Consider the following 25524-nt stretch of genomic DNA (forward strand, 5'->3'; position numbering starts at 1 on the left):
ACTCCTGGCCATCCACAGCCGAAACATCAAAAGAGATGAGCCTCACTCGCGCAACTGCCTGATCGTAACGTAACATTTCTTGTTCGAGTTGTTGAAATTTATTCGTTCGCGTTTGTAGTCGATCTTGTGGAAGGAAGATGACTACATGATGAAAAACTCGAAATTTCAATAAAATGTAATAAGGATGTTATTTGGTATATTGCCAATACAACTGCTATGTATTTTATGGCGGCGTTCCACGTATCGCCACCGTAGGGGGAGGGCTAGGGAGAGGGGGAGGGGGGCTCGCGGCCCGAATCCAATTTTTAATAACAATAACCTTTTCAAGAATGCATTGTTAATTTTTTTTATCAAATAAAAATGTAATCCTTCCTCGTTTTTCGTAAAATTGATAATAGGACCATTTGCTCTGTGTTTGACGTGTATACTCGTCATTGCTTGATTTTAGTTCCGCACTCTGTGGGGGATTCTTAAAACTAAATTCCGCAGTGAAGAGGGTTAAAGCAACGAATCAGGCAGCACAATTATGTGTCTCTGGAACGAATTAGCATCGAAACTGAACTGAACTGGTACAAAAGTCCCTAATCAATCAAAACCGATTCTTTAACATCGCGGGACAAGGCGGTCAACACACCAAACACTCAACCGAACAACCAGCCCTTAAAGCAACGAACCAAGCAGCACTGTTAAGTGTCCCGGCAACGAAGTAGCATCGAACCGAACGTGTTTATAGATCGGTGACCGAAGAGAACGTCCTCGTGTATTCAGGCCGGAGGACAGTTTTCGCGTTCCGAGTGGAAGGCTCGGAAGGTGAAGGAAGAGGGTGTGCAGAGTGTATCAGCAAGCGAGCACGTAGGGTGCGCGCAATAACTATACTGCGAGCGTGTCACGTTCGTTTCTCTTGATCACACGGGCCTTCAACGCGCTGCTGGTCGAGGAAAATGATCGGCGTCGACGAAGCGGTCTGGAAATTCAGACACGAAACGCGCGAGGCGAAACGAGACAAGGCAAAGGCGAGAGCGAGGCAGCACGCGGCAAAATACGAAGCGTTTACAAGCGGATGGCGCGCGTGTTGGTGATCTCGGGGGCTAAGGAGGCGTTAAGAGGGGCAGCGTCGTAAAATAAGGCGGCGACGTGCTAGATACGGGCTCAACGGCGCATCGTAAAATCAGTCGGTGTCGGTGCACCGGCATAATTCTTCGGGCTACCCGGCCCGGCCCAGGCTGTGAATTTCGCGAGCGTTTAAGTGCACAGACTACAGAGAGAACCCTCCGAAGAGAGAAGAAAAGAGAGAGAAAGAGAACCAGGCAATGTTACGCGGACGTGTAATTGTTGCGAGCAGATGTTGCCATTGACCAAGTCATTTGCTGCGGCTCGACTTCAGGCGCCGGACAAAAGAGCACACGTTGCGCAATCGCGCAAACCGCGCTGTCTTCCAAAGGCTGAGCTACTTTTCAATTTCGTCCCTCCCCTCCTCCCACAGAATTACTCGTTTTTTCGAGCTCACAAAGCCGATCGCAAATGAACCTGAGAACGCTCGTCCGATGCTCGGCATCGTGATCACGAAAACGACACCCGTGTGTACGAGATCGTTGCCCGAGTTCGAATAAAAGGCACGCAAACCCTCTATGATGCCTGCGACAAGGAGAAAGCGTTAAAAGGGACAGCCTCGTAAAATTAGGAGTCAGACCCGCGATCGAGACAACATGCTCCTCGCTCTCGCGCGCACGACGCCTCGTAAAATTAGCTGCTATCGGCCGACAGATAATTTCTTGCTTGCGACAAATTTTATGCAGACCTTGCGGTGACCGCCGGTTACACGTCGCACCCTGAACACGATCTTTCCCCAGCTACAACCCCGGTTTTAACGTCAAATAGTACCTATCAAAGGCAAGAGGAACACTTGAACGGAGCGAGGACGCCGCGACGCGCTTTTACGCCCACGCAGAGGTACTTTGCTCCCCTGGACAGACTTTGAGAGCGATGGAAGAAAGCGGAGTTGCTAGGCCGTTGTGTGAGGAATGATAAATTTTACCAGTTAACTGATGTGTAAAGATTGTACCACTCTTATAGATTCAACCCTTGATGCTAGAAACAGGAGAAAAGATACTCCATTTTAAGCATATTCTAAGAGATAAAGTACGTATTACAATTCTTAAAATGTGTATATGGTTGGCTAACAAGTATAACTCTTGTATGTTTATCGGATGACGTTATCCGAAATTGTTTTAATGGAACCCGCCGAAACATGAACGTACCTTAATGCTTCTGGACTAAAGCGCATCGCCGCAGCCATTTCGCCGCGCTTGCATCGGAAATGATGCACCGATTCACGAGAATTGACGCACCGATTCACGAGCATGGACGCACAGTGAAGTAAACGGATGCGGCCCGTTTTATTTTGATCATCGGGAATCCTGACGATAAAAAACCGAGCCGTGCGTGAGACGATAATAAGGTTCACCCGGAAGAATCATCAAGACGATATTATCGTGGCCGTTCTTTGTGCTCGGTTGTCTCGCATGCTTGTCCAGATTCCGACGTTCAATTATCTTCGATGTTTTCTTTCCCTTGGCAAAAAGCTAGTCGATCGATGGAATCACTCTGCCGTAGTAGTTATTGGACGTCGGAGATATTTTCATTAACGATCATTGTAAAGACGACCGATGATTGTCTTTTATAAATGAAGTATCGATTCAAATTCACACCATGATTGGACAGATTAGACTCGAAATTTCAGGCAGACTCAAACACATGACAGTCATCTTCCCGTACTTCTCTAACAACCAGCTTCTTCTTTTGCCTACACGTGTAAATAGTTTCTCCAGAGATCGGACTTAGTATTCCGATCATCCACTCACTATTAGGGGTGGAATTATCATGATTGAGATATTACTGTCGCCTCGTTAAGCAACAGCTCCGAGAAACGGTGTGTTCGCGGGGTCGATGTTGTTTTCGTGACCGCGAATAAGTGATCTCTGGCATTAAACGAACGGGTGAAAACGGGTGTTCCTCGGGGAACAAGGCCCCGGGTGTGTAAGAGAAGATGAGCCCTGCGGAAGGGGTCCAGGGGAGTGGGAGGGGGAGAAACGGGGGCCTGAGGTGCAATGGCCCGGCTCGAAGAACAATGATCGACTACCTTGCCGAATTTTACGACGTGGCCCTTTTCTTCGCGCCGCACGGGCCCCCTGCGTGCTAACCACCTTGACGGATGAACACACCATGCATAACGAATGTTACGGGTATCCCGGCGTTGCGGTAAATATCCTCCATGCCTGAACGTTGCCCATACACCATCTCATCGTCTTACAAGCCATATCAAATCGCACGGAAAATTGTGGAAAATTCGGTTGGTTTCCATTTCCATCGGTCTCACAAGAAACGATAATCGGCATCGATTCCGATCGCGTAGCGGGTTAACCGGTCGGTTAATCGTTGAATGGGGTTTTTCACACGACGCTTCGGGCGTCCGACGGGGGGCCCGGTAGTCCCCGAGAACGGGCCCGAAAGGATACAATATCATGGGCAGCGTTCAAAGAGCAGGCCTAGTCACCGCTCGCTACCGTACGCGTCTACAGGCTCCGGTATCGTTGATCTGGAATCGACCCCTGTCGTCGTCCCCCGTCTCCCTTCTCCTTCGGGGCCCGGGGAAAAGTAATTAAAGAATTAATTAAATGGAGGCTTACTCAGCTAAGTTCAGCCATCGATCAAGGCTAACCATGGCAGGCTCTTGTTTGCCGCTGACAAAAAACACCGCTACCGAAATCATAGGGAGCCCCATTGTGGGCCCGTTTCGATGCTCTCGGGGCCCCCGGGACGGCATAGCCGATGGATGGACAGGCGGAATAGTAGGCAGAGGTTGTTCTCGAATCGATGCTCCCGATCCGGAGAGGCGAGAGAAGAAGGAGAAAGAAGCGAGAGATTCAGAGTGAGAGAGACGGAGAGAAGGCTGAGACGAGTCGAGCAGCGACCACAGGCGGACGAAGATCGAGAGAGTAGGAATGCAGCTCGCGTGCTCCGTTCCTGTCGTTACAAATTAGAGTAAAAATCATGAAGGAGAATCGTGGCAAATAACTTGCGCAGCGGGAGGGTTCCACCGGGGCCCAACCGGCGAACAATGCCTCCCCCTCCTCCTCTTCACGGGGCATCACCCCCTCCTCCACTCTCTCTTCCTTTTTTCACCGTCCTTTCTCTTTCGGTTTTTCGCCTTTCTACTCGCCGTTGCTCTCCGTTCGTCGGTCCCCCCCTCTTGCCCCACGCACAGCCACCGTGTTCCCCGTGCTCGTTCTTTTCTTTGCGTTGCCCGGTCTTGTCCATGTTCTACCGACTAATAATAACGATCTACCAGGCTTGAAGAGAGTTCGACGCGTCCAGCTACTATCGCTGGTCCCCTCATACTCGCTCACTCCTTCACCGTGTATCCCTTGCTCTCTTACTCTCTTTCGATCTTGCTGCTCCACGCTACCGTTTCTCTGCCCCCTCACTTTTTCTTTAACTCGCCACGAATTGCCGCTCGTGTCGACACGTATCGGCCTGTCGATAACTCCGTGTCCAAGATTCCGGCTGGCGTAACAGAAAAGTTTAAAGACCAGGCTTACCGGTAGCCGCTGACAGACCTCTGCCACGCCGTTGTTCGATTGTTTCCACCGAGTGGAAGGGCCGGTTTCAAAAGCACGCGATTAATCGTCGTCGAAACTCGCGACCCCCCTCTCTTTTCTTTGTCTATTTCTCTATCTTTCTCCATTCGACTCGAGGCGAGATAGAATTTCTCTCTTGCTCTCTATTTCTCTCTCTCGCTCTCTCTCCTCTCTCTCTCTACTCTCTGTCCTCTCTATCTACTCTGTTCCCTGTCGATGTCTCCATCTTTCTCTGTTCGGCTCGGGCCGAGATAGCGCGCAACTACATCAAGGCATGTTTCGTGGCAAGTCGAGAGCCAAGCCACGCCACGCGTACGAATTGTTCGCCTCGATTCCGTCGCGATCGATCTCGCGACGCTTTTATTTAAATACTTACCGCGTTAGGTAGCCTTACAGCGAAACCACAACCACGCCGACGCGACGGTGGTGTGGCCGGTGACCAGGCCCGAGACCGACACTCCTTTCCTCTTTCTTCTTGATCGATCGCACCCGGCATTCGCTCGCTGTGCTCCGCTATGCGACCGTAGAGAAATCTTTTACACGGCCAGCCGGACCCGGCAATTCCACGAGCTTCTGATGACGGACAAATCGATCGAGCAGTCACTCCACTCGATCGTGATTCCTGGCGATGTGAAGTCTAATCTCTTTCACTGTCCCTTGGATATGCAACATTCTTCGCCTGGTTGCTTAACACGTTGACCACCATGTGAATTTTAAGCGTTCCACGCAAGTTTCAGTTCGCAGCAGCGATCAGCGTTGTTAATAACAATTGTTTGTTACTTGATAATGAATTTCTCATGTTTTAACATTCCATAAAGCATGGGTATATTCGTATAGGTATATTGTGACAAATAAATATGATGTTAGCCCTCGAGTGTTGATTCACACAATCACCACTAAAAATTGCTGTATCATTATTCATAATAGTGTTTACAATATCAAATATGTTTCAATGCATCAATTTCAAATCCATAAAATGAAAAAATTATATACAATAATATTATGTTTAATTTTGTATGTTTACTTTTCATGTCAAGACAGGCCCGACTGCAAAGGGTTAATAAAAATCAGAACGAAAAGACAATTTTCTCTGCTAAGAAATTCCTCATTAGAAAAATAAAATAAAAATACTATTCATTCTTGTGTAAAGATCCACAGTCTAGTGATGAACGAACAATTAGTCTTTCTTTTTCTTAATTATTTAAACCTACAGAAGAAATAGTCCAACTGAAACTAGCACCTAAGATGTTCCAACTTGAACCGCCACGTATCATGAAAAAGAGGAAACCTTTTGCTATCATTAATGGAGCTAATGCCTACGAACTTCGCTTTGAGCCCGATTTAGCTGTGCTTGCAAAAAAATAAAGTCCAGTTGAACCTGGGCAGCTCTCTCCTATATTTTCGAGTGATTATCATCGTCAGGTACCAAAGATTAAGCGCAAGACACCCATTAACGCAAGATATCGACTCCTCACCAAACACCTCCTTATCGGAATACACCATAGCCTTCACATAAAGTACAAAGCTCCAACCCGCAAGGAGTCACAGGCAAGGGACAGCAGAAAAATGTATTACTGGATCGGAGCAACAAGTGTGCCTCGCAGATACGCGCTCGCAGATTGCCGTGCAGTGGAAGTGTTAAGACTTCGCTAATGCGAATCCCACTGACTCGTATTTACCATAGGGACGCCCGGGAAAGGAACGATAGGCGAGAAAAACGTGGCGAGAAGAGGGGCACCGTTGATACCCAGTGTAAAATCTAAGGAGGCCCCCTTTTTGTTTTGCGGCGATGGCCGCAGTAGTCGGGATCGCGACGTCGGATCTGCTCCCGCATCTCTTTACTCTCTCTCTCTCTCTCCCTGTCTTTCTCTCTCTCTCCCTCTGCCTCTCTACACTGAAGAAGGAGAGTTGTGTAGTCACCGTGGAGCCATTATCTCACCGGCAAGTGGGTTTATTAGGAACGCAGCGGGGGTGGCCTCCGGGTAAGATCGACACCAGCAACCAGCAACGGTAACAGCAACAGCAACAACAACGGCCCTTGTGAATCGGTCAGCCTCGTTACCGGCGTTCCCTCCTTGTTTTTTTCCATCCAACCTCCCCTGTCGAAGATCCCCCAGGCCTCCCCCCTATGGTCGGCATTATTACGAACAATTATTAATGGCCGACGGGCTTTCGCCTCGCCTCGTCAGCTCGACGAAAACGATCGAGCCTCGAAGTGAGAAGCTGTCGGCTGCTACCGGTCTGCCTAGACGCCTCGGCCAATTTGTGCTCGACGGCCTACTCTTTCTCTAGAGAGAAAGTGAGAAAGAGAGAACGAGAGGCCACCTTTTTTCTGACTTTCGCGATTCGCGGACGGATACACCTATACTCGCCATTCAGCGGCTGCCTTTCGTGTTTCGTGATAATCATGGTTCTCTAGGATCAGTAGCCTTCTCATATTTTGTTTGCTCTTTGATGTTCGAAATGTGAATGCGGATTGTTTACTGACTCGTTTTATATATTGCAGTGGTTCTTTTTAGTGTACAAACTTGACGTCTAGACTGTGGACTTGATGCATTTATGACAAAAATTATTAGGCGAGGTACAAAGACTGTGACGATATTGGCATTCATATTGATTCCAGATTTTTGTTATATAAGGATTCTTAAAAGAACAATTATATTTCTACGCACATTTTCAAATGTATAGTTTGCATAGCTTACAATTGATTTAAACAATGTTTTGTCCTGAACAACAGTCCGCAGTCTAGTAATAATTTTATCAACAGATGACTTAGTTACCTAGAACTTTATGAAATTCGTCGAAGGTCTACGAAACAATCCCTAATAATGTAGTTACACGTCCATGTAATTCCTTATACGGTCGAGCGATTTCTTCTGAATCAGTATCGATTTTTAGAAGAATGTGAATCGTTGATCGCCTCCTGTCGACAGCCGGCCGATTCGATTTCAGTTCCCAATCAAAGACTGATCTCTGCCGAGAGAGAGAGAGAGACCGGCACGGTTGATCCAATTTAGATGACTCGACGGATTCGTAAATCGACCGACGCGCGTCTCAATCCCTAATAGCCACTTTACTTCGTGGTCCGCTATAATTGGGTCTTTGCCACTCGAAAGCTTTAATCTCCTAGGCCCGGGCTCCTTGTGTTTCTCGCGCCTCGTATCGCCTCACCTTGCCTCGCATCGTCTTACCTTCTGCCTCGGCTTGTCTCGTTTTGCCTCGGCCGACCGAGATGTGCGTCGAGAGAAAGAGAGAGGTTAACGGTAGTCCTGGATCGTCGATAGGCTCGCACACCCGATACCGATCTTCGACAACGATTGCGTGATGAATCCGAGCACGGTGGAAGAAGCTGAAGAGGGACGACACCGATTTGCCCGGGCGTCAAACGCACGAACCGAAGCGACGCGATTCTGGCAGCTATAGCGTGCTGTAATTGACGGCCGGTCCCTCGATCATTCCCTTCCTGAGCACCTTCACGCGATTCTTGAGGGAATCGGGTAAGCTTCGAGGGCCCTTTGGAATTATTATTGTTATTTGGAGACGTTGGGGCACTGCACCGGATCTCAATTCTATAGCTGAATTTAAAGAAACTGGAATAGGATACGTTCTGTGGGATGGCAACTTAAATTCGCTTAGGATGTTTTCAATATCTTTGGAATCTTCTAAAATCGTTGACTGCATGTAGTTCAATGCTGCAATATATTCGCTTCTTCTAAACTGGTTGACTGAAAGTAGTTCAGTACTTCAGTATCTTCAATATCTTCTAAACTGGTTGACTAAAAGTAGTTCAGTATTTCCATATCTTTAACATCTTTTAAACTGGTTGACTACAAGTGTCTAATTCAGTGCTTCTATCAATTTCATTATCTTCTATAATCGTTGACTAGAAGTACTTCAGTACTTGAACATCTTCAATATCTTCTACAATCACTGATTACAAGTAGTCCAGTACTTCAACAACATCGATATCTTTTACAATCGTTGACTACAAGTAGTTCAAGATTTCAATAACATCGACATCTTCTACAATCGTTGACTACAAGTAGTTCAGGATTTCAACAAACTTCAGTATCTTCTAAAATCGTTGACTACAAGTACCTAAGTACTTGAACATCTTCAATATCTTTTACAATCATTGATTACAAGTAGTCCAGTACTTCAACAACATCGATTCTTTTACAATCGTTGACTACAAGTAGTTCAGGATTTCAACAAACTTCAGTATCTTCTAAAATCGTTGACTACAAGTACCTAAGTACTTCAACATCTTTAATATCTCTCAGGTCCTCATGTAACATATGATTAACATGGCTAAGTGTGGATTTATAGTGGAGCAGCGAGGTGAGCTGTGCGGTGAAAAAAAAGAAAAACAAAGAAAATACATATGCACTTTTTCATTAGTGTGTGTCGAAATGTTGTCACGAATGCTGGTTTCTTTTCACCGCGCCGCTATCATCGATGCTCGCAGCTCCACTATAAATCCACACTTAGTCACAAAAATTTCGAAGATCGATTAGCGGGCTTGTGTTGTTTTGCCAGTCGTTTTCGTCTTGAGACTTCACCAACATTTTCACGTGGCGAAGTTCGTTCCTAGGGTTTTCGATTTCGCGTCACGAACGCGATCGCGGCATAATCCATCGAGCACGCGTACATATGACAGCAATCAATCAGGTCGGCGAGGGTGTACGGTAGATCGCATCGGCGTGCAATCGCGACACCCCGTGTGAGGGATCGCCACGATTTGCATCGACCGTGCGCCGAATAATGCATAGGAGCAGCTCGAATCCGTTTTGCGATCGAAGCGGCCGACGCGACGGTGTCGAACTAATTGCGGAGACGCTTGCCGATCGATCCTCTATTCCACGATTTCCCGCTATTAACTCTTGGAAGGCGGACTATTTTCGTAACTGAACAATTGATAATGCTTGACGTATGAATTTATTTAGTAATTTTTGATGTATATCTTTGAAAATACATCTTGCCAATCTTGAAAAATTGAATGATTGCATAACGATGTTGATACTATGGGTCAAAATAGACTCGGGCACCGTTATCGGAGGATTAAAAGTTCCACATTAATATCCACAATATTTTAATAGCGAACGTGACATTCTCAGAAATGTATATATCTCGTTTAACGTGTCAATTCTGTCACTAGAATAGTCCCACGAGGTACGAATGCTACTATGTTATAGGAGAAGTTCAGGTAAAAAGTAGCAAGTTTAGTTCAAAGTACAAGAACTTTCTTTAGGCTATTGATACGCGAATCAAAGTGAATCACTCATAATTGTTCACGTACTATAATAGTTTCTGAGAAATTGTTAGCTTTTACCAGAGAAGGCCAATTGTATACCTGTCTGTCTTGTTGAACATTGTAGATTGTAGGTTATAGTCTACAGCGTAGTCTATACTATCACAGTTTACATGTTCAGTGCTTTTCATGTACTTACGTCAAGTTAGCTACTTAGCTAACATGACACAATTTAACGAAGATCAACAACACAGAAGATGGTCCTTTTAGATGTGTGTTCATTTAAAGATTAATAAGCAGACTGCGGATCTTTATGCAAAATATTATATGTATTTATAATATTTGCAAACATGTGCACAGGTTTCTGCGAATAAAGTGTATTCGCACATTAAACCATCAAGAGGTTATTGTAACATCTGCAACATCATGCAAAAGCAAACTAACAATATATCGTCGTCCCTGTAGGCTTTAACCTGAAACTACACGAAGAACCACAATCCACTCCGAAAAATCGAATCCACTTCGAAAATCCACGTGTTCACAGGTTCTCCTAGCATCGAAAGCACAAGCATCAGACAATCAAATAATCATTAAAACGTTATGCGTCCAATTACTGGCCAGAAGATGGGAAAAGGGTGCTGAGGCCATCGAAAGACGGCGAAGGGATGATCAAAGAACGTTTCTGGCGCACGAACGAATAATTACCATCTCGAAGTCGTAGATTTCCAAGGGAAACGCTTCGATCCAGTCGGAGATAGTGTCGGTTGCCTAATGACAGCGATACGATCGCCTCGGTGAGACGATTCTCGATAGGATTCCTACCTGGTACCCGCGGAACCAGCAGTCGTCGCCTCCTGTTACCCATTCCCCAGAGATAAGTCGGCGTTAATGAATTTGTTCGAGAACTCGAAATACCCCTCCCTGTGGTCGAAATCGATGAGCAGATACCTTGTTTCTGGTCTCGATCATCGGAAAGACGATCGGCCGATTCCCAGGAACCGGGTCCAGGTCCCTGGTAGAGAAACCGATTTATTCGTTACTCACGAATGCCATGATCATTAGACAGCGGGTCTTTATGCAAAATAAAAAACAGACCAATATTGTGCGCATAGGACTCGGCTTCCCCGAGTTTACCCGAATAGCGTTTCACCTTGGAGCGTGACGGATCAGACTCGTTCACTGTCCAGCAAATGTGCGCCTAAAGAAACTTTTACTTCAAAACTTGTGAAATATAACTTTATTTTGTCTATTAATATGTTTAATACTCATACTCGTGCAATGCTACGAAGTTGACACCAAGGTAGAACGAGGGGGGAAAGTCTGACGAGCGATGGTGTGTGCAATCGTCGATTTCAATCGGGATATTATTATGAATTTTATTCGTTACTTGAAATAACTTTTGCGAACTCTGGTCCCTAGAAATCGTTTGCATCGTGACGGAACAATTCTCCCGCGATGAACCATGACTTTCGGAGGCGCCGCTCTCCCTACAAAAGAGGAAAAACGCATTGTGCCGCAAGTTAATTGCCGCGCCTTTTCACGCCCCGGGGGCTGAATAAAAAATTAGCCCAACGTTTTCTGAAACAGAAAGCAGTTTTCTCTGGCTCCGCGCCGGAGAATGGCCGCGTTTAATGAGCTTCGCCTTGCATAATGGACCCGGGTGTGCACAATGTTTCCGAAACGATCCCCGGCTACTTAACCGGTCTGTTGCCGAGAGTGCGGTGATCTTTTGTTTCCCCTCGCCTTTGTTTTTTAAAATTGAGGGACCCATCCGCGCTACATGAGTTGCGCGGGCGGCATCGACGTTTTCTTTGACGAGAGACGGTGTAGTTTTGTGAATCTTCAGGGGGGATAGTACACAATTGGTTCGTGGGTTTTCATTATGAGTTACAGCTCGTTTTGGATTCTAAATCCATTCTGCGAGACGATAATTCGAAGTTTTTGATAAAACATTTTAAACAAGACGCTTTTTTAGCATTAGATACATGGGATGGCGTTGAGTGACGTGTTCTAATAAATTTAATTTACAATTACTGAGATTGTGAAGGTCCACGAGGAATTATTCAACAAATTTGTTTCTGTGTGTATATCGCTCAAGCACAAGAAAATCATCACAACTCAAAATTTGTCAGGTTTCGTTTTATTGCATTAAAATACTCGTTAGAGTATTAATAAATACATTTTTATGTCAATACATATACAAATAAAACTAATTCCTAACGTCCCACAGTGGAGTATTTGGCCCGAAAAGCTGGCCGAAGCTATTGCAACGTTATTTATGGTCTCAAGGTCATAATATTATATATCGTTGAATTCGTCTTAAGATCAACTACAACATTATGAAATAAAAAATACATTTTAACATTTAAAAAATCAAAGTGACCTTGATTAATTGTCGCAAAAAAAATATTTTCGGAATTTTATATATCGAAGTTTGTAGATGTCGGAACACTGTTCAACTTTTGTTTAAACCATTTTTTTAAACAAAATTATTTTATTTGCTTTTATTACGCTAAAAGTTCTTGTGAATGAAATAATGCCATTATACATATTCTGCAATTCAAAGAATGTGTAGGATAGAAACTTTGCAAACAAATTTATAATTCTATATAAACATATTTTTGTTTATATTATTCTATTTTAACGTATTACATTAATCCTTACCAATATATTTCTGAATCATCTTCTATGTCTCTACTACTTGTATTATATTCTTGTTCCTGTGAAATTAAAAGTTGTAATGTTTCGGGTGAAATCGGTTTTCCTTTTTTATGAAATTTTTTTCGGGAGCCAGATATGAATAGGTCCGATGATAGAAAAGTCTATTCAAAACGTCCCGATTTGCAGGCCGCACGAGAAAGTGCGGCGGGCCGCGGGTTGCTCATCCTTGGTCTACATTGTATCGAACGTTGCCACAAAAACCGTTTGGAAATTCGCAGTGGCGCGAAGGGCTAACCAATTTTTTTCATGTAATAAACTAGAAACCCTGGCGCGTCTAATGACATCAAAACAAGCACTTGGACGCACTTGGAAGCATACTAAAATTCCATTTGAATTCTTTGAATTCTAATGTACTTCACTGAATTATTCGTCAGTTTTTAACAGCACTAATCTCAAAAACACAAGTAAAAAAGCGCATAATTTTTAAATGAAAGTAAAGTACATACTTACCTAGAAAGATCTGTAAAGGGAAAAGTTGGCATTCACTTCTTTGCGGTGTAGAAAAATCATTAACGAGCGCACAGTACATAATACAGAGACTAGTTGAGAGAAACAGGACTACGAAAACTCTCCATCTTTGATGAAGCATAACACTTCATGAGGGAATAAAATTTAAAAAAAGGTATCGCAATATCATTCTGTATATATTTAACTATCTCAAAATGCAAAAATTGTATATTGTAGACAAAATTTTTTAATTGACTTTTGGCCAGCTTTTCGGGCCAAATGCTCCACTGTGGCGTCCTCTTAGGTTTTATTTCTTCCTACTTGCAGCCACAACTATCAAAGCACTTTGAAGCACTCTCCCGTAATATTTGTATGGTTATATTTGTGATGCTATCCTTGGGCATGAGCGATATACTGTATACCACATTCACACATTCCTGTTATTTTTATAAAGTAATGTAAAATAGTCACTTTCAGTGCTCGGTAAAGCGATACATATAGTGTTAAGTGAGCATAAAGTAAATTTTCAAAGAATAGAGTTTTCTGAAGCGAGGTACACAGTAAATTTACGAAGAGACCTCACTGACAAAGCCGATTTTAAGGGAACCAGTTTCACGAGTCACAGACGATTAATTTACCAGCGTAACTCGACAAAATGCAATCTTCTCGGGAGCAGGATCAGCTGCGCATCTGCTGGCACGCGATAGAGTGCAATCCCCTCTCGGCGAGCCATAAAATAAAATCGCGGCTAATCGAGTTACAGGAATGAACATCCCGCCACGGCCTCGCTCAATGCGTCGTCGGATCAAACTCTCGGGCCCAACGCTCTCTAATCTAAAGGAGATTCCAGCTGACGATCTCGTGGCAATAGCTCGCGAGAGGAATCGCAGCTGTTTGGTCTCGCGGATCTCGCGTAACTCTTTCGGATCGTGGCCCCGAGAGCGCGTTCCAAGTGATAACGCAATCATTTGTATGCCGGCCGGTGAAATCGAGGCGATAGCGATCGCGGCGATTCTAACCGGATGAAAAACGGATCGAGGGAGCGAGGCATTCCAGGGCTAGGCGTACCCGCAGAAGGTGTTCCGACGTTGGACACGGGATACCGTCTAATTGATCACAAATACAAAAGAATCGGCCTGTGGGACCCAGGACCGGGCCTCGGACTCTGGACTCGGGCCCCGAGGTCCGCCTGGTGCGTGTCGGCCGGTCGCTTCTATAAACATGCTAATGGCGGTTCGCGATAATAAGTTAGTGGCACCCGATAGGCAGCGGCTTTGCGCGCGACTCTCTGCCACCTATACATATCTCCGTATACCTACGTAAATGAGACGCGGAGAGACAGACAGACAGACAGAGAGGGAGAGAGAGAGAGAAAGAGAAAGCCAGGGAGGGAGGGACTGAGAAGGATGAATTGTGCGGCTTGATTTGAGCGAACATAAAGGAAATTTTTAATGAGATGCTTTACTCAAGTCGACATACAGTAATGCTCGCAAGAAGACGCTTTACTTAGGTGCACGTGTTTAACTTTTTAAATGACTAGCTTTACTGAAGTGAATACATACAGGACAGCTTTAGAAAAAGTCCTACAAATTCACCCTACGAATGTGAAACAAGAAATTTGATATCAGTCATTTAACCAAGAGTGACATCATTGTTCAGTGGATTGTTCATTGGAACAGTGTTCATCATTAAGTGAGCGTTCAGAAAATTTTCAAACGAAAGTCGTTACTGCAGCAGACACGAAGAAGAGTACAAAATCAGAAGCTTCAGTAAAGCGGTAATAACGTCAATTTTAAAGGACGATTTTGCATCAAAGGAAGCGAGGTGGTGTCCGCCAGATCAGGCGAAAAGTGTTTGGCAGTGGAGTGAGGGAAAAGAAGGAATCGCGAGAGATAGGGAAGAGAACGTTCAAGAGAGTCGAAGAATGGTGCGTGGACGTAGGAGACGAAGAAAACTGGAGTGAGTAAAGGGCGAGGATTATAAGATCGAGGGGGCCAGAAAGAGGCCTGGTCTGACCACGAGAGCGTGCCCTACACGTTGATGCGTTCGAAAACGTCCGAGAGGAGAAGAATCAGAAGAAGAAGAAGAAGAAGAAGAAGAAGAAGGAAAGGAAAGCGCCGTGATAGAAGGAGAAGAGAAGAAAAAATCAGCAGAAGCAGGAGCAAAAACAGAAGAAGAAGAAGAAGGAGGAGGAGGAGGAGGAGGAGCACGAAGGGGAGAAGAGGGGTTCTGCGAATAAGGTGGTGGTTGAAGGAGAACCTGAAGTCGAAGAGGGCGAGAGAAGGGGGGCCTGCAAGGGAGGAGGGTTAGTAGCTCTTGTAACGCTATCAACCCTGTCGCTGTACATCACGTCGACACCATCCTAGTCGACTCATTTCAGCCCGCAAGAGTAGTAGGAGTCGGCTTCTGCGCCATTACTTCGCTCGGCGACCCTACGTGCACACGCAAACACCGCAAAACGCCGCGCCGCGGAGCGCCGGTGAGCTCTGCGAGCGAGCCACGTACACGCAGGTTGCACGCGAGCCTCCGACACTGTGAGAGGGGGCGGGGGTCGACGAGAACCCAGCAGAATGTGTGCTATGTCCTGGGAGAGCATATTCCATCGGAGGACCAACTGATTACGTAAAATAAAATCGTACACGCCGGTAATGCCGGCGGAATTTATGCCGCGAACGGTGCTTTACGGCCGGGTAATTGCGCTCGGCTTCCGCGTGGATTTGCCTCGAGAATATTAGGAGCGAATCGGCGATCGGTTTGGAATTGGCGTGATAGTGATCTTTCTTTCCATGGTGGGACGAGGAACTTTTATTTTCGACTGGCTAGTGAGCTTGGATATTTGTCGTTTTATTGAACTTTGATGACTAGACTGGGGATCTTTATGCAGAATAAAAAATGTTTGCATTGATTGCAAGACACAGGAGCCAAATAACAGATTCATTCTTCTTTTAGTTATCTTATTAAGGTGAAACTCATACACTGGTGGCCTTAAATCTTTTTAATACCTCCACTGTTTTAAATTGTACGTAACCATTTTTGTCATAAATGCATAAAATCCGCAGTCTATTGATGACGGTTTCAAGAAAAGTTTTATTTTTTGTTCGGTTTTTATTGATATTTTATATTTTTCTACAATGGAGAACAAGTTGGAGAGAGAGATGGATTATATGGAACATCAACTGGAGTTCTTGATTGATTTACCTAATTTATGAAAGAGACCAGGCAACTTTTGTGCATCAGATAGAATTCTAAAATAGTAGCAAGTTCTTAGATGGGTGAAAAATGATCTCGATTTGATACACTCTCACCCTGTGTACAACTTCTACACAATCTTACAAAGAGAAGAAGATTGTCAAGGAAAAGAGAAACTGATTTTCGCAGTCGGAGAAAGATTCCTCCATAGAAAATCGTTCCTAGACTTCGGGAAGGATCCTAGATCCTCGTGGCACCCCAGAAAATCCACCCCTCGCAGCTCTTAAAATCTTCATTTCAAAATTCGTCGACATCCAGTAGAAATTCAACTGTTATCCCAAAGTGATTTTCGTGCGTAAAAGAGTCGTCTCTGGAGACAGAGTATAGTTGCAGGAAAGAAATCGTGGTCCCTCGCGTAGCGTTGTCAGGCGGGCTGTTTCGCGCGGCTGTAACCGGCGAGAGCAACTCGGGACGTGCGAGAACGTCTGTTTCTCGTGGGATATCTCCCGGCCATTTCCGTTTAATTGATCGTCCTGAAACGTTGGCACGTATATGTGCTCTGTGGATCGAAGACGATACCAAAGACGGCGGTTTCAATGGTCAGTGGACGAGCCAATTAGCTCCGTCCCAATGCTCAGGTACACTCTTCTCCCTCGGTCTTCTCCCCCGTCAACACCATCGACTCTTTCTCTCTCTCTCTCTCTCTCTCTCTCTCGCACACACACACACACTTTGCCTCTTTTCCTCTTTGGGACACACGTGTCTATCTTCTTCCCGCCCGGGCACGGATTCCCGGTCTATATGCGACCTGGAAGGCTTCCGGGCTGAAGCGGGACATTACGGGCTCCCTCTCGCATCCTCCCTGCTCCCTTTGCCCTACCCTTCACCCTCCTCCCTTCGCCCTCAGTTTCTACCGTGGACGGAACACAGAAAACCGAGGTCCTATCTTATCCGCGAAGAAGTTTATAGCCCGGTCGACTCTAATTGGGCGAGAAATCATCGGGCACTCCTTTCCCCCGTCCGCTCTCAATCTCTCTCTTGCTCTCTCTCTCTCTCGTTCTCTTTCCCCCTCCCACTTCTTCTTCTGTCTTTCTGAAAAAGACGCTCACTAATTCACGATTTCTCGCGTATTATTGCTGGACCGTGCCACCTTTTTTCTTCCCAGCCTCGCCAGACTCGTCTGATTTGTTTCTCCATCGGATCGACGAACTTCCCCTTCCTCGTATTTCGCGTTCACTTGTTTGAGATAACAGATTTTCCGGTGGAACCCTGCGGAATCTATGGATCGATATCCACGAGATGTCTTCGTTATCTGTACCCCTTGCGGTTGACGGAATGATAACGTCGTACGCGGAATACCGATTGCTAATCGCCTGCGACGCTGATGAATAAGGTTGGGTATTCTATGCTGTCCGCAAGGATTTAACGAGCTGGATAAATGAGTAAGAAACAACGTTGTTAGGGTGATTCAACACTTAAGAGGTGGCCTTTTTGTCTAAGGTAATTGCTGTTAAGGTAATGGCTGTTTTCATTGATGTATTTTGATTTGCAACTCTTAATTGATGTCTTTAACGTTGGAGTTGATTCATGGTCATAAATAATTCGGTGCTGCGCCCACAAACAGTATGCACATTTTTCAGAAACACTTGAACAGCCATTATTGAACGAGATAAAAATGGTCATCAATTAAAGGATAGTAAAATGAAAATCAGTCTAACAAGAGAAAAATGAAAATCAATTGAGCCAGGCAAAAATGAAAACTGGAAATGATAATTAAATGTGCATATACAGATTAACTCTGTTAATCCTGAAGAAGTCGACAAGCCTCTCTGGTGCTCGTAAAATAAGCAGGTCAGATCGATCCCAGGCACCGCGGAGAATCTGCGAATGCAGCAAAATCGCGACAAATGGTGACGGAGTGTTGGCGATCGTAATGTCCTCGCCACCGACGCAGTGTCGCATTATCCTCGAAGGGAGCAGAGTCTCGGTACAATTTAAGTCGCGTAGCGAGGAAGGCTTAAAAAGGAGCAAAAGATCGCGTTGGGAATCGCGCGCGATTTACCGCGCAAGGAACGAAAAGGAACGGAACGGAGCGGTGCGCCACGCTCGGCAGGCAATATCTCATTGAGCAAAGGAGGAGGTGACTTTAACGTTGGCCCCACGCTCTTCCCATGAGCAATCGCGGCTGAGACGGGCCTGGACGTGCCCGGTACGAGTAAGATCGTTAATCTTACCGCACCGATCGGTCTCAGATAGTAATTGTTACGTTCTCGTTTCTCGTGGCTGACTGCCTGAATGTGTCCGACGATCCCACCTCTCTCCTGTTCTTCTTTCTCCTCTCTTGGTTCTTTCTCTGTTTATCTCTCGGTTCTCTCTTCGTTTCTCTCACCTTTTTTCCTGCTCGCCTCCTCCTTCGTACGGCTACTCGCCTCGCCCGGTCCGTTTCCCGCTCGCGCGTTCTCCGCGCCGCTCGTTCGAACCCCTTGTTCTTTCTTTTACGGTGGGAGTGCCGAACGATCCTCACCCACCACCGGTATTAATGCCTTTGGCAAGTTTGTCCGCATTACAATAACCTCCGCCTTTTCCTCCTCGTCCTCCCGTCTCATGTACAGCCCTATCGGCTGCTCTTTTGTACGCCTCTGACGATCACGGCTTCCTTTTCTCGCCTCAGTTCGCCTCGATCTGCCTCAGCTTGTCTCGGATCACCTCAGCACCCTGTTCTGCTATCGGGGTGACATTCCGCGTGGTAATCTCAACTTCACTCTTACCTTTTCTATCAATTTCAACCCTTCTTCTTCTATCGCGACCCATCCCTACCAAATCCTTGGGAACGTGATTGCTAGACTGTAGTTTTGCGAGACTGCGTCTTCAACGGATCAGACATTTCAACCCGTTGCAATCGGAGCTATTTTAATTCCTAAACCAAATTTTTCTTCCGACCCAGAATATTTCAATTTTATACTTTTCATTTTATTCATACGAAACTGATTGAACGTACACATGCAGTATTTAAATGTTTAGTATTTTATTAAATACAAATTTTAGTAATGTAACAAATATTTTAAATAATGGCGACTCTGAGGCGCAACTCGAGTGCAAAGGGTAATCTGTGTGCAATAAACATGTTCACGAAGCTGGAGGCTTCTGTATGAGTCCTATAATTTTTGTCAATTCAGCATTAACGTGTTCACAGTCTGGATATTTAAGCTTGATTGCGAGGTAAAACAATTTTTGAATGTTTAGGAAGCCAAGCGTTTTGACGTGTCACGAAGTTCTCAAGCTTTTTCATGGCCACTATAGTAACTAGTCTGATCCTCTAAAGGGTAGAAACAATAATAGGCAGCATTCTGAACGCCCTTGTAGTACATACCTTCGCGAGTTCGGATAAATGAGGTTCTACTGTATTATTTAACGTATATTCGCTGTATGTACTCGCTGTATGTAGAATCGCTGATAGATTTAATCGAAAGCCTTTGATAGTGCAACTTACCGATAGCAGCTACAACTGGGAGTTTCACGGGATATCAGATCCGAAATACCGTGGGAGCAGAAGCCTAGAGAAGTGACAAGGATTACCGTCGAGTGTCGGACAAGTTTGTTTCAATTACAACGCAGTCCTGGTCGTTTCTTGCCTCACCGGTCCTCGTTCTCGCCTGTCCTTCTCTCCTCCCCGTGTTCCCTACCGTGTGCGCACACATCGGGCCTTGGATCCCGGGTCCCGGGCCCGGACCCCAGGCGTGGTTATAAATTTGGTAGCCGCGTTAACCGGTGACGGGGACCACGATATCCGAAATGTCGGTGGATCCGGTGTTTTCGTGGTCTCCGCCAACGACCGATTCCACCCGTGCCCCGAAAGAGTGTCGTCCGAGAGTGAAACCAGTTTCGCAGTCGCACGGACTCCTTATTTGCGGGCCCGACGAAACCGTAGATTCGAGTTAATCGTCGATGAGCCTTCTCCCTCAACCCCACTGCCCCCCTCTACACCTTCTCATTCTTAGGTGGTGACCAAATTGCGAGAATTACCCGTCGAAAATCAACTGAAACGGAACCCGACGCTCTTAAACAAACTCAAAGCATATGGAGGTCTCTTCGAATCTGGGATTTGGGATCTAGGAGGATCAAAAGATGATTTTTTTAATTGTCGACAAGCCTTCTCACTCTTAGACGTTGACCAAATTGGGAAAATTGACCGTTGAAACTGTACACAAACGAGAGCCAACACTCCCAAACTTAAAGTACCCCAAACGCATGAAGGATTCAGGATCTAGAAGGTTGAAGGATGAACGAATCTTCACGAAACATATAGATTGTAAAAGATCATTGTTCAAAGCCGTGTGTGTGTGTGTGTATGTGTATGTGTGTGTGGATATTTACAAACGAATTCATTTAAATAAGAATCACTGTTAACAGAGTTCGGTTACAGGATAATCATCTGGACACCTACTCCTATCTACGCAGCAGCGCCTAGGCGAATACATGATCGGGATTCGCGCGGCGTAAACGATTCGGCCGGGACTAGTTCCGAATAGGGCTGTTGATCCGGTGCGTTGACCACCGTCCGCGACGATCAAGCAATCGATTAATTACCTATCTAAATGCTCGCGGCTCCCGTCAAACGTAGAAAAACATCGTTGGTCACCGCGATGGAGCATTACACAAAACGATCTTCGTAGCACTTATCGTAACCTTAAATCGTAATAAATGGACCGTAATCGTAGTAAGTAGCTTCCTAGGTGCTAGGGGAACATCGGTTGGCCAACGACGCGGTGGTTGGCCGACCACGGAGAAAGTGGGAGACATTAAGTAAACAAGGGGACGGGTATCTCCTCAATGGGATTCCGGCCACTGATCGGTCCGGTTCGCCGAATTCCAGGATCGGGCCCAGCTCGGAGCAACGAACCCACACGGTTCACGATCGATCTACAGGTTTAGGAGTCCCTGGATAGTATAGTCAGAATGTCCTGTCACTGTTCAGAGATTCTCAAAAACACGGGAGACACAATATTTAGAGATCATCTGCTGGGACACTTTCAGCGGTCGTGTTTGGTCAGTTCCAGGGGCTGTTGGTCCGTCCAGTGGTCCCTCCAGGCGACGGTGGGCGAGGAAGGCACGTCCTGATCCGAGTCCTGCACATCGATCTCCTCATCTTCCTCTTCATCCTCCGGTCTCTCAAATTCTCCTTTGCTGGCCGACTCAGACCCAATACCTGGTCCCGAGCTAGGACCATGCCTTTGCTGCTCGTACACTGGACTTGACGGCCTGGGCACGCTAGGTGAATCCTCGCCGACCAGCTGGCTGATCATCCTAAACGCGCTAGGCTTCCTCTCCGGCTGTTTCGCGACTGGCTCGAGCCTGTCGATCCTCTCGGTCCTCTCCGATGCTGGCTCTCTTGAAGATGAGTTGGTCACCACCGCCCGGAACGCGCTACTTTCGCCGCCCATGCCGGCGATTGAGCAGCTTGATGCACGACTTATTTCCATACCGGATGCGGAGTGCGGTTGCGGCGGCTGCGGCTGCTGCTGCGATGCTGGCGGCGGTGGTGGTGGCGGTGGTGGCGGTGGCGAACGCTTTAAGAGGTTCATGCGCTGATGACGCCGCCACTTTGCCCGTCTGTTGGAAAACCAAACCTAAGAGTCACGAGTTAGGTCGTTAGAACGCTCGTGATCAAGGTCGACTATGGCTCGAGGGCTGCGTGCGCGCCAGCGCGATGGCCTGCTCCTTGTAACAGACGAAGTCTCTTTAGACTCTATCTCTCTGACTTCTGTCTCTTAGACTTGCTGTTCTGTTGAACTTCACTTTGTTGCGAAGTTCAGAGACCTGGAGAACTTGATGGAAGACAGGCCCTCGCGGAGGCGACTCGCCAGCCCTGCAACAAACATATCTACGATGTAATTGATACCCACCTGTACACGAGCTTCTGATAAAGAGGTCTTCGAGGCCAGACGCTCCCGCGTCGACACGCAAGGGTAGTGCGATCTCTCGAACTCCTTTTCTAGCTCCTCCAGTTGCTCTGGACTGAAGGTGGTGCGGTTCCGCCGAAATTTTGGCTGCTCCGAACCGTCCAGGCTACCCTCGTCACCATCCCCGTCTGCGTAGAGAAACAACCAGGTCTTTTCTAGTAATGTTGCTTAGGGAGCGGGGCAGATGACTGCTCTTTATCCTGGAGGCTCTGATTTTGCTCTGAGGAACAAATTGGGAAAGGAGATGGAATGTGGAAGAGGCTGCATGTTGCTTTGGTGCTCTCGATTTGTTGTTGTGACTTAGCTTAGAGGAACAATTAAGTTTTTTCACTATTGTAACCCATAAAACGTGCATCGGGAGCACTATTTGCCCTGGGTTGCTCTGATTGTGCTCCCTGGCGCAATTTGGGAAAGGCGATGGAAGGTAATGAATGTAGGAGAGATAGAAAGCTGCTTTGTTGTTCTTCATCTTTATGGTGCGAGGATACTGCTCTATGGGTACTACTAAGTTTATTTATTTACTCAATATACTACCACGAAAGGATGTTCATAGCTTAAAACAAAAATTTGATAGGCGTTGATAGATTTGATGTTAAAATAGCATGGTTACTTCAATTAGCAATTCCTACTGCCTGACAACTGTTCAGTCTATTATTTGTAGAATTTGATGGTTAGTTCTACTACAAATCCCCTGCTATCGTTAGTAAGTCTTCGAGACCCCACTATACCCAAATTGAGTGGCACCTTTTCAGTTCACGTTTTGCCTGATAGAACCCTAGACTACGAATATAGAGTACAGATAGTGAGTTGTTTCTTGTGTGATAGAAAAATGGAATTGACAAGTTGACGATTCCATGAGAGAATAGACTTCTGTAGCACGGTTCCAAGTATATCGAGCAAAATGTACACGTGCTTCACAGCTTCGAACGTGGTGCGTTCGTTGTAATCGCTTTCTACCCCGACTCACTTACTATATTATTATATTATAGGGCTTTCACTCGCACAGTGCTGTCCCCTAACCGTAAGACAGAGGCCAGTCATTGAAACGGTCACAAAATCGTATCGATCCGTTCCAACAGATGTTATTGGCTCAGGCTTGTTCGCCCATGGTTTTCGTTACGAAAAAGTTCTACCATTTTATCATTCAACATTTATACTACTGTTAGATCATCTCGTCAAACGATTGTCATATAACTCGAGGTACATCTAGAGGAAAACGAACACGACATGCCTCGTCTAAAATTCTGAAGGGATGCGCGTGTAAAAATGAACTCGAAGTATGTTCAGAAAACTAGTTGAACTAGTTGAGAACTTTAACTTGAATAACGAATGTGCTGTTCGACGTAGAATTTTCGAAACTAGATGCTTGTTATATGTGGTGAAGGATGAAGTTGTATTTGAGATCGTGAAATGACCTTCTCGCAATTTCAAAATGGCGGCGGGGCTATAGGAATAATCTGGTTGAACAAGTTTGAAATAAATTACTTTAGAGGAGGCGGGGATTTAGTGATTAGAAAGACTTATGCAAGAGTTAAACCAAATCGAAGACAGCAATCCACTCAATGGAATCTCAATAGTACTATGAAGCGCAAGAATTTGAAAATGGAAGACTCTGCAAAGGGTCCGAGGAAGCAACGTAATAAAGAGGATCAATGGTCACCTTGCAGGTATCCACGAGTGATCGCGTCGGCGTGCAGCGAGTGGTCGGCGGTGCCCGCGGCTGATGCAGAGGCGGCTGCAGCTGCAGCTGCAGCGGCTCCCGGGCTCAAGGCCGGGGGCAGCAGGAGAGCGGAAGCTGCGCCGGAGATTCCGGTAGCCAACGGCGGCAATATCCAAGGGTGACCCGCCGCCCCCGGTGCTGGCCAACCTGACGGCAAATGGTGGCTGGTCCTCGGGTGTTGATGGGCGCTGTTGAAGTACGGGTGCGGACGGGCCGCGTAGAAACTGTACCCGGCCGCCCTCGCGAATTCCGCAGCCGCGCGTTCCGCAGCCCTGTTCCGCAAAATCCGGTTGATACTGCTCACCGATGGCGCCGTCGAGTTGCTGCACACCACTGCAATCAGCAAATCGGTCTCCTTCTCTAACCGTTCTTCTTTAACCGAGCTTTCAAGCTTTCTACTCGATGTCGTTTTACTGTCTTTTAGTGTGAAGGCTTTTTGCAAGCAATGCCATTCGCGAATTATTATTATCAACGTTTCGCAAGTTTTGTGACACGGTTTTTGTCTGATGATGATGGTCAGATGAGAAACATATAATTGTTGGATGGTTGAGGTATGTGTTCATTTAAAGTGAACTTTCATTTGGATGCGAACTAAAGCTTGCTTTAATCGTACTTCCAATTGAAACGGTTTTATGATTAGACGAAGAACATGATTGTTGACTAGCGTAACCATTCATTTAATGAAAATGTATTTGAATACGGTATGAATTAGAGCTTCATGCAGTGGTGCTTCGAGTGGGAAACATTTTTATGCGATCGTCTGGCGAGAGAAAAATCATTTATTCAAAATGAACTTGAATTTTATTCTATTCGTTACTTGTGTGTGTGCCAGATACAAAATAAACTGTATCGAATAAGCTTCATAAATCGTGTACGTTCAAGCTCGAATATTAATATGGAATAGTCTTATTTTAAAAAGGAGTCGAACACGTTCTCCACGACAAGTTGAAAGATTAAATTCGTTTCACATCACCAGGCTGGATTAAGAAAATGTTTCTTCTGCCAAATATTCACAGAAGCTGCATTAAATAAGCTTCGTAAATAGTGTGGTTTGAAGTTTGGACATTAATTGGGAATCGTTTTCTGACAAAAAGGAGTCGGGCACGTTCTCCAGGGCAAATTGAAAGCAGCAATTCGGCTCGCGTCACCAGGCCCGTTTAAGAAATCGTTTCCTGTGCCAGATAAAGTAGGCTGGTTCACTCAAACGAGGATTGTTTCCATGATTCCGTGTTTCTTTTGAAACCGCGACGATAGGCATATCCGGTTCTTTCTGCGTCCACGTCTGCTCTCGATTTTCATGTAAATGTCTCGCGGGTGACGCTACTCGAATGCTGCACAGGAGAAAGTCGCTATACATGCCCAATGGCCGGACGAATTTCGATAATTAACGGCTCAGTGCGAGAATTACGAGGACGACGATCTGTACGTACAAAGACGCGTGAAGTCTGTCTACATTGAAAAGAATAAAGTGTGTCGACGGACAAGGCCGTGGAAAGACAGCTTCTTGATCGCATCGCACGATTGTACGTCGCGAACAGACCCAGACGACTATTATTACGACCGATTTGCACCGGTGCACGAACCACGCGACCACCAACA

General features: G+C 45.9%; 2 protein-coding genes across 2 annotated transcripts in view; one reads left to right on the top strand and one right to left on the bottom strand.

Annotated features, from left to right (window-relative positions):
* The window catches only part of LOC143207238 (uncharacterized), a 112660-nt gene that overhangs the window by 22038 nt on the left and 65098 nt on the right, over positions 1-25524 (top strand). The gene's annotated exons all lie outside the window — the stretch shown is intronic.
* Eyg (eyegone) overlaps positions 20553-25524 on the bottom strand; it is a 36665-nt gene continuing 31693 nt past the window's right edge. The window contains exons 4-6 of the mRNA XM_076447309.1: positions 23866-24258; positions 22149-22333; positions 20553-21872 (exon numbers count right to left, since the gene is read on the bottom strand). Of these exons, the coding sequence (XP_076303424.1) occupies positions 21276-21872; positions 22149-22333; positions 23866-24258 (1175 nt within the window). The 3' untranslated portion in view covers positions 20553-21275. The remainder of the gene's footprint in view (positions 21873-22148; positions 22334-23865; positions 24259-25524) is intronic.

The sequence above is a fragment of the Lasioglossum baleicum genome, chromosome 3 (genome assembly GCF_051020765.1).
Source record: "Lasioglossum baleicum chromosome 3, iyLasBale1, whole genome shotgun sequence".
NCBI classification, from domain to species: domain Eukaryota; kingdom Metazoa; phylum Arthropoda; class Insecta; order Hymenoptera; family Halictidae; genus Lasioglossum; species Lasioglossum baleicum.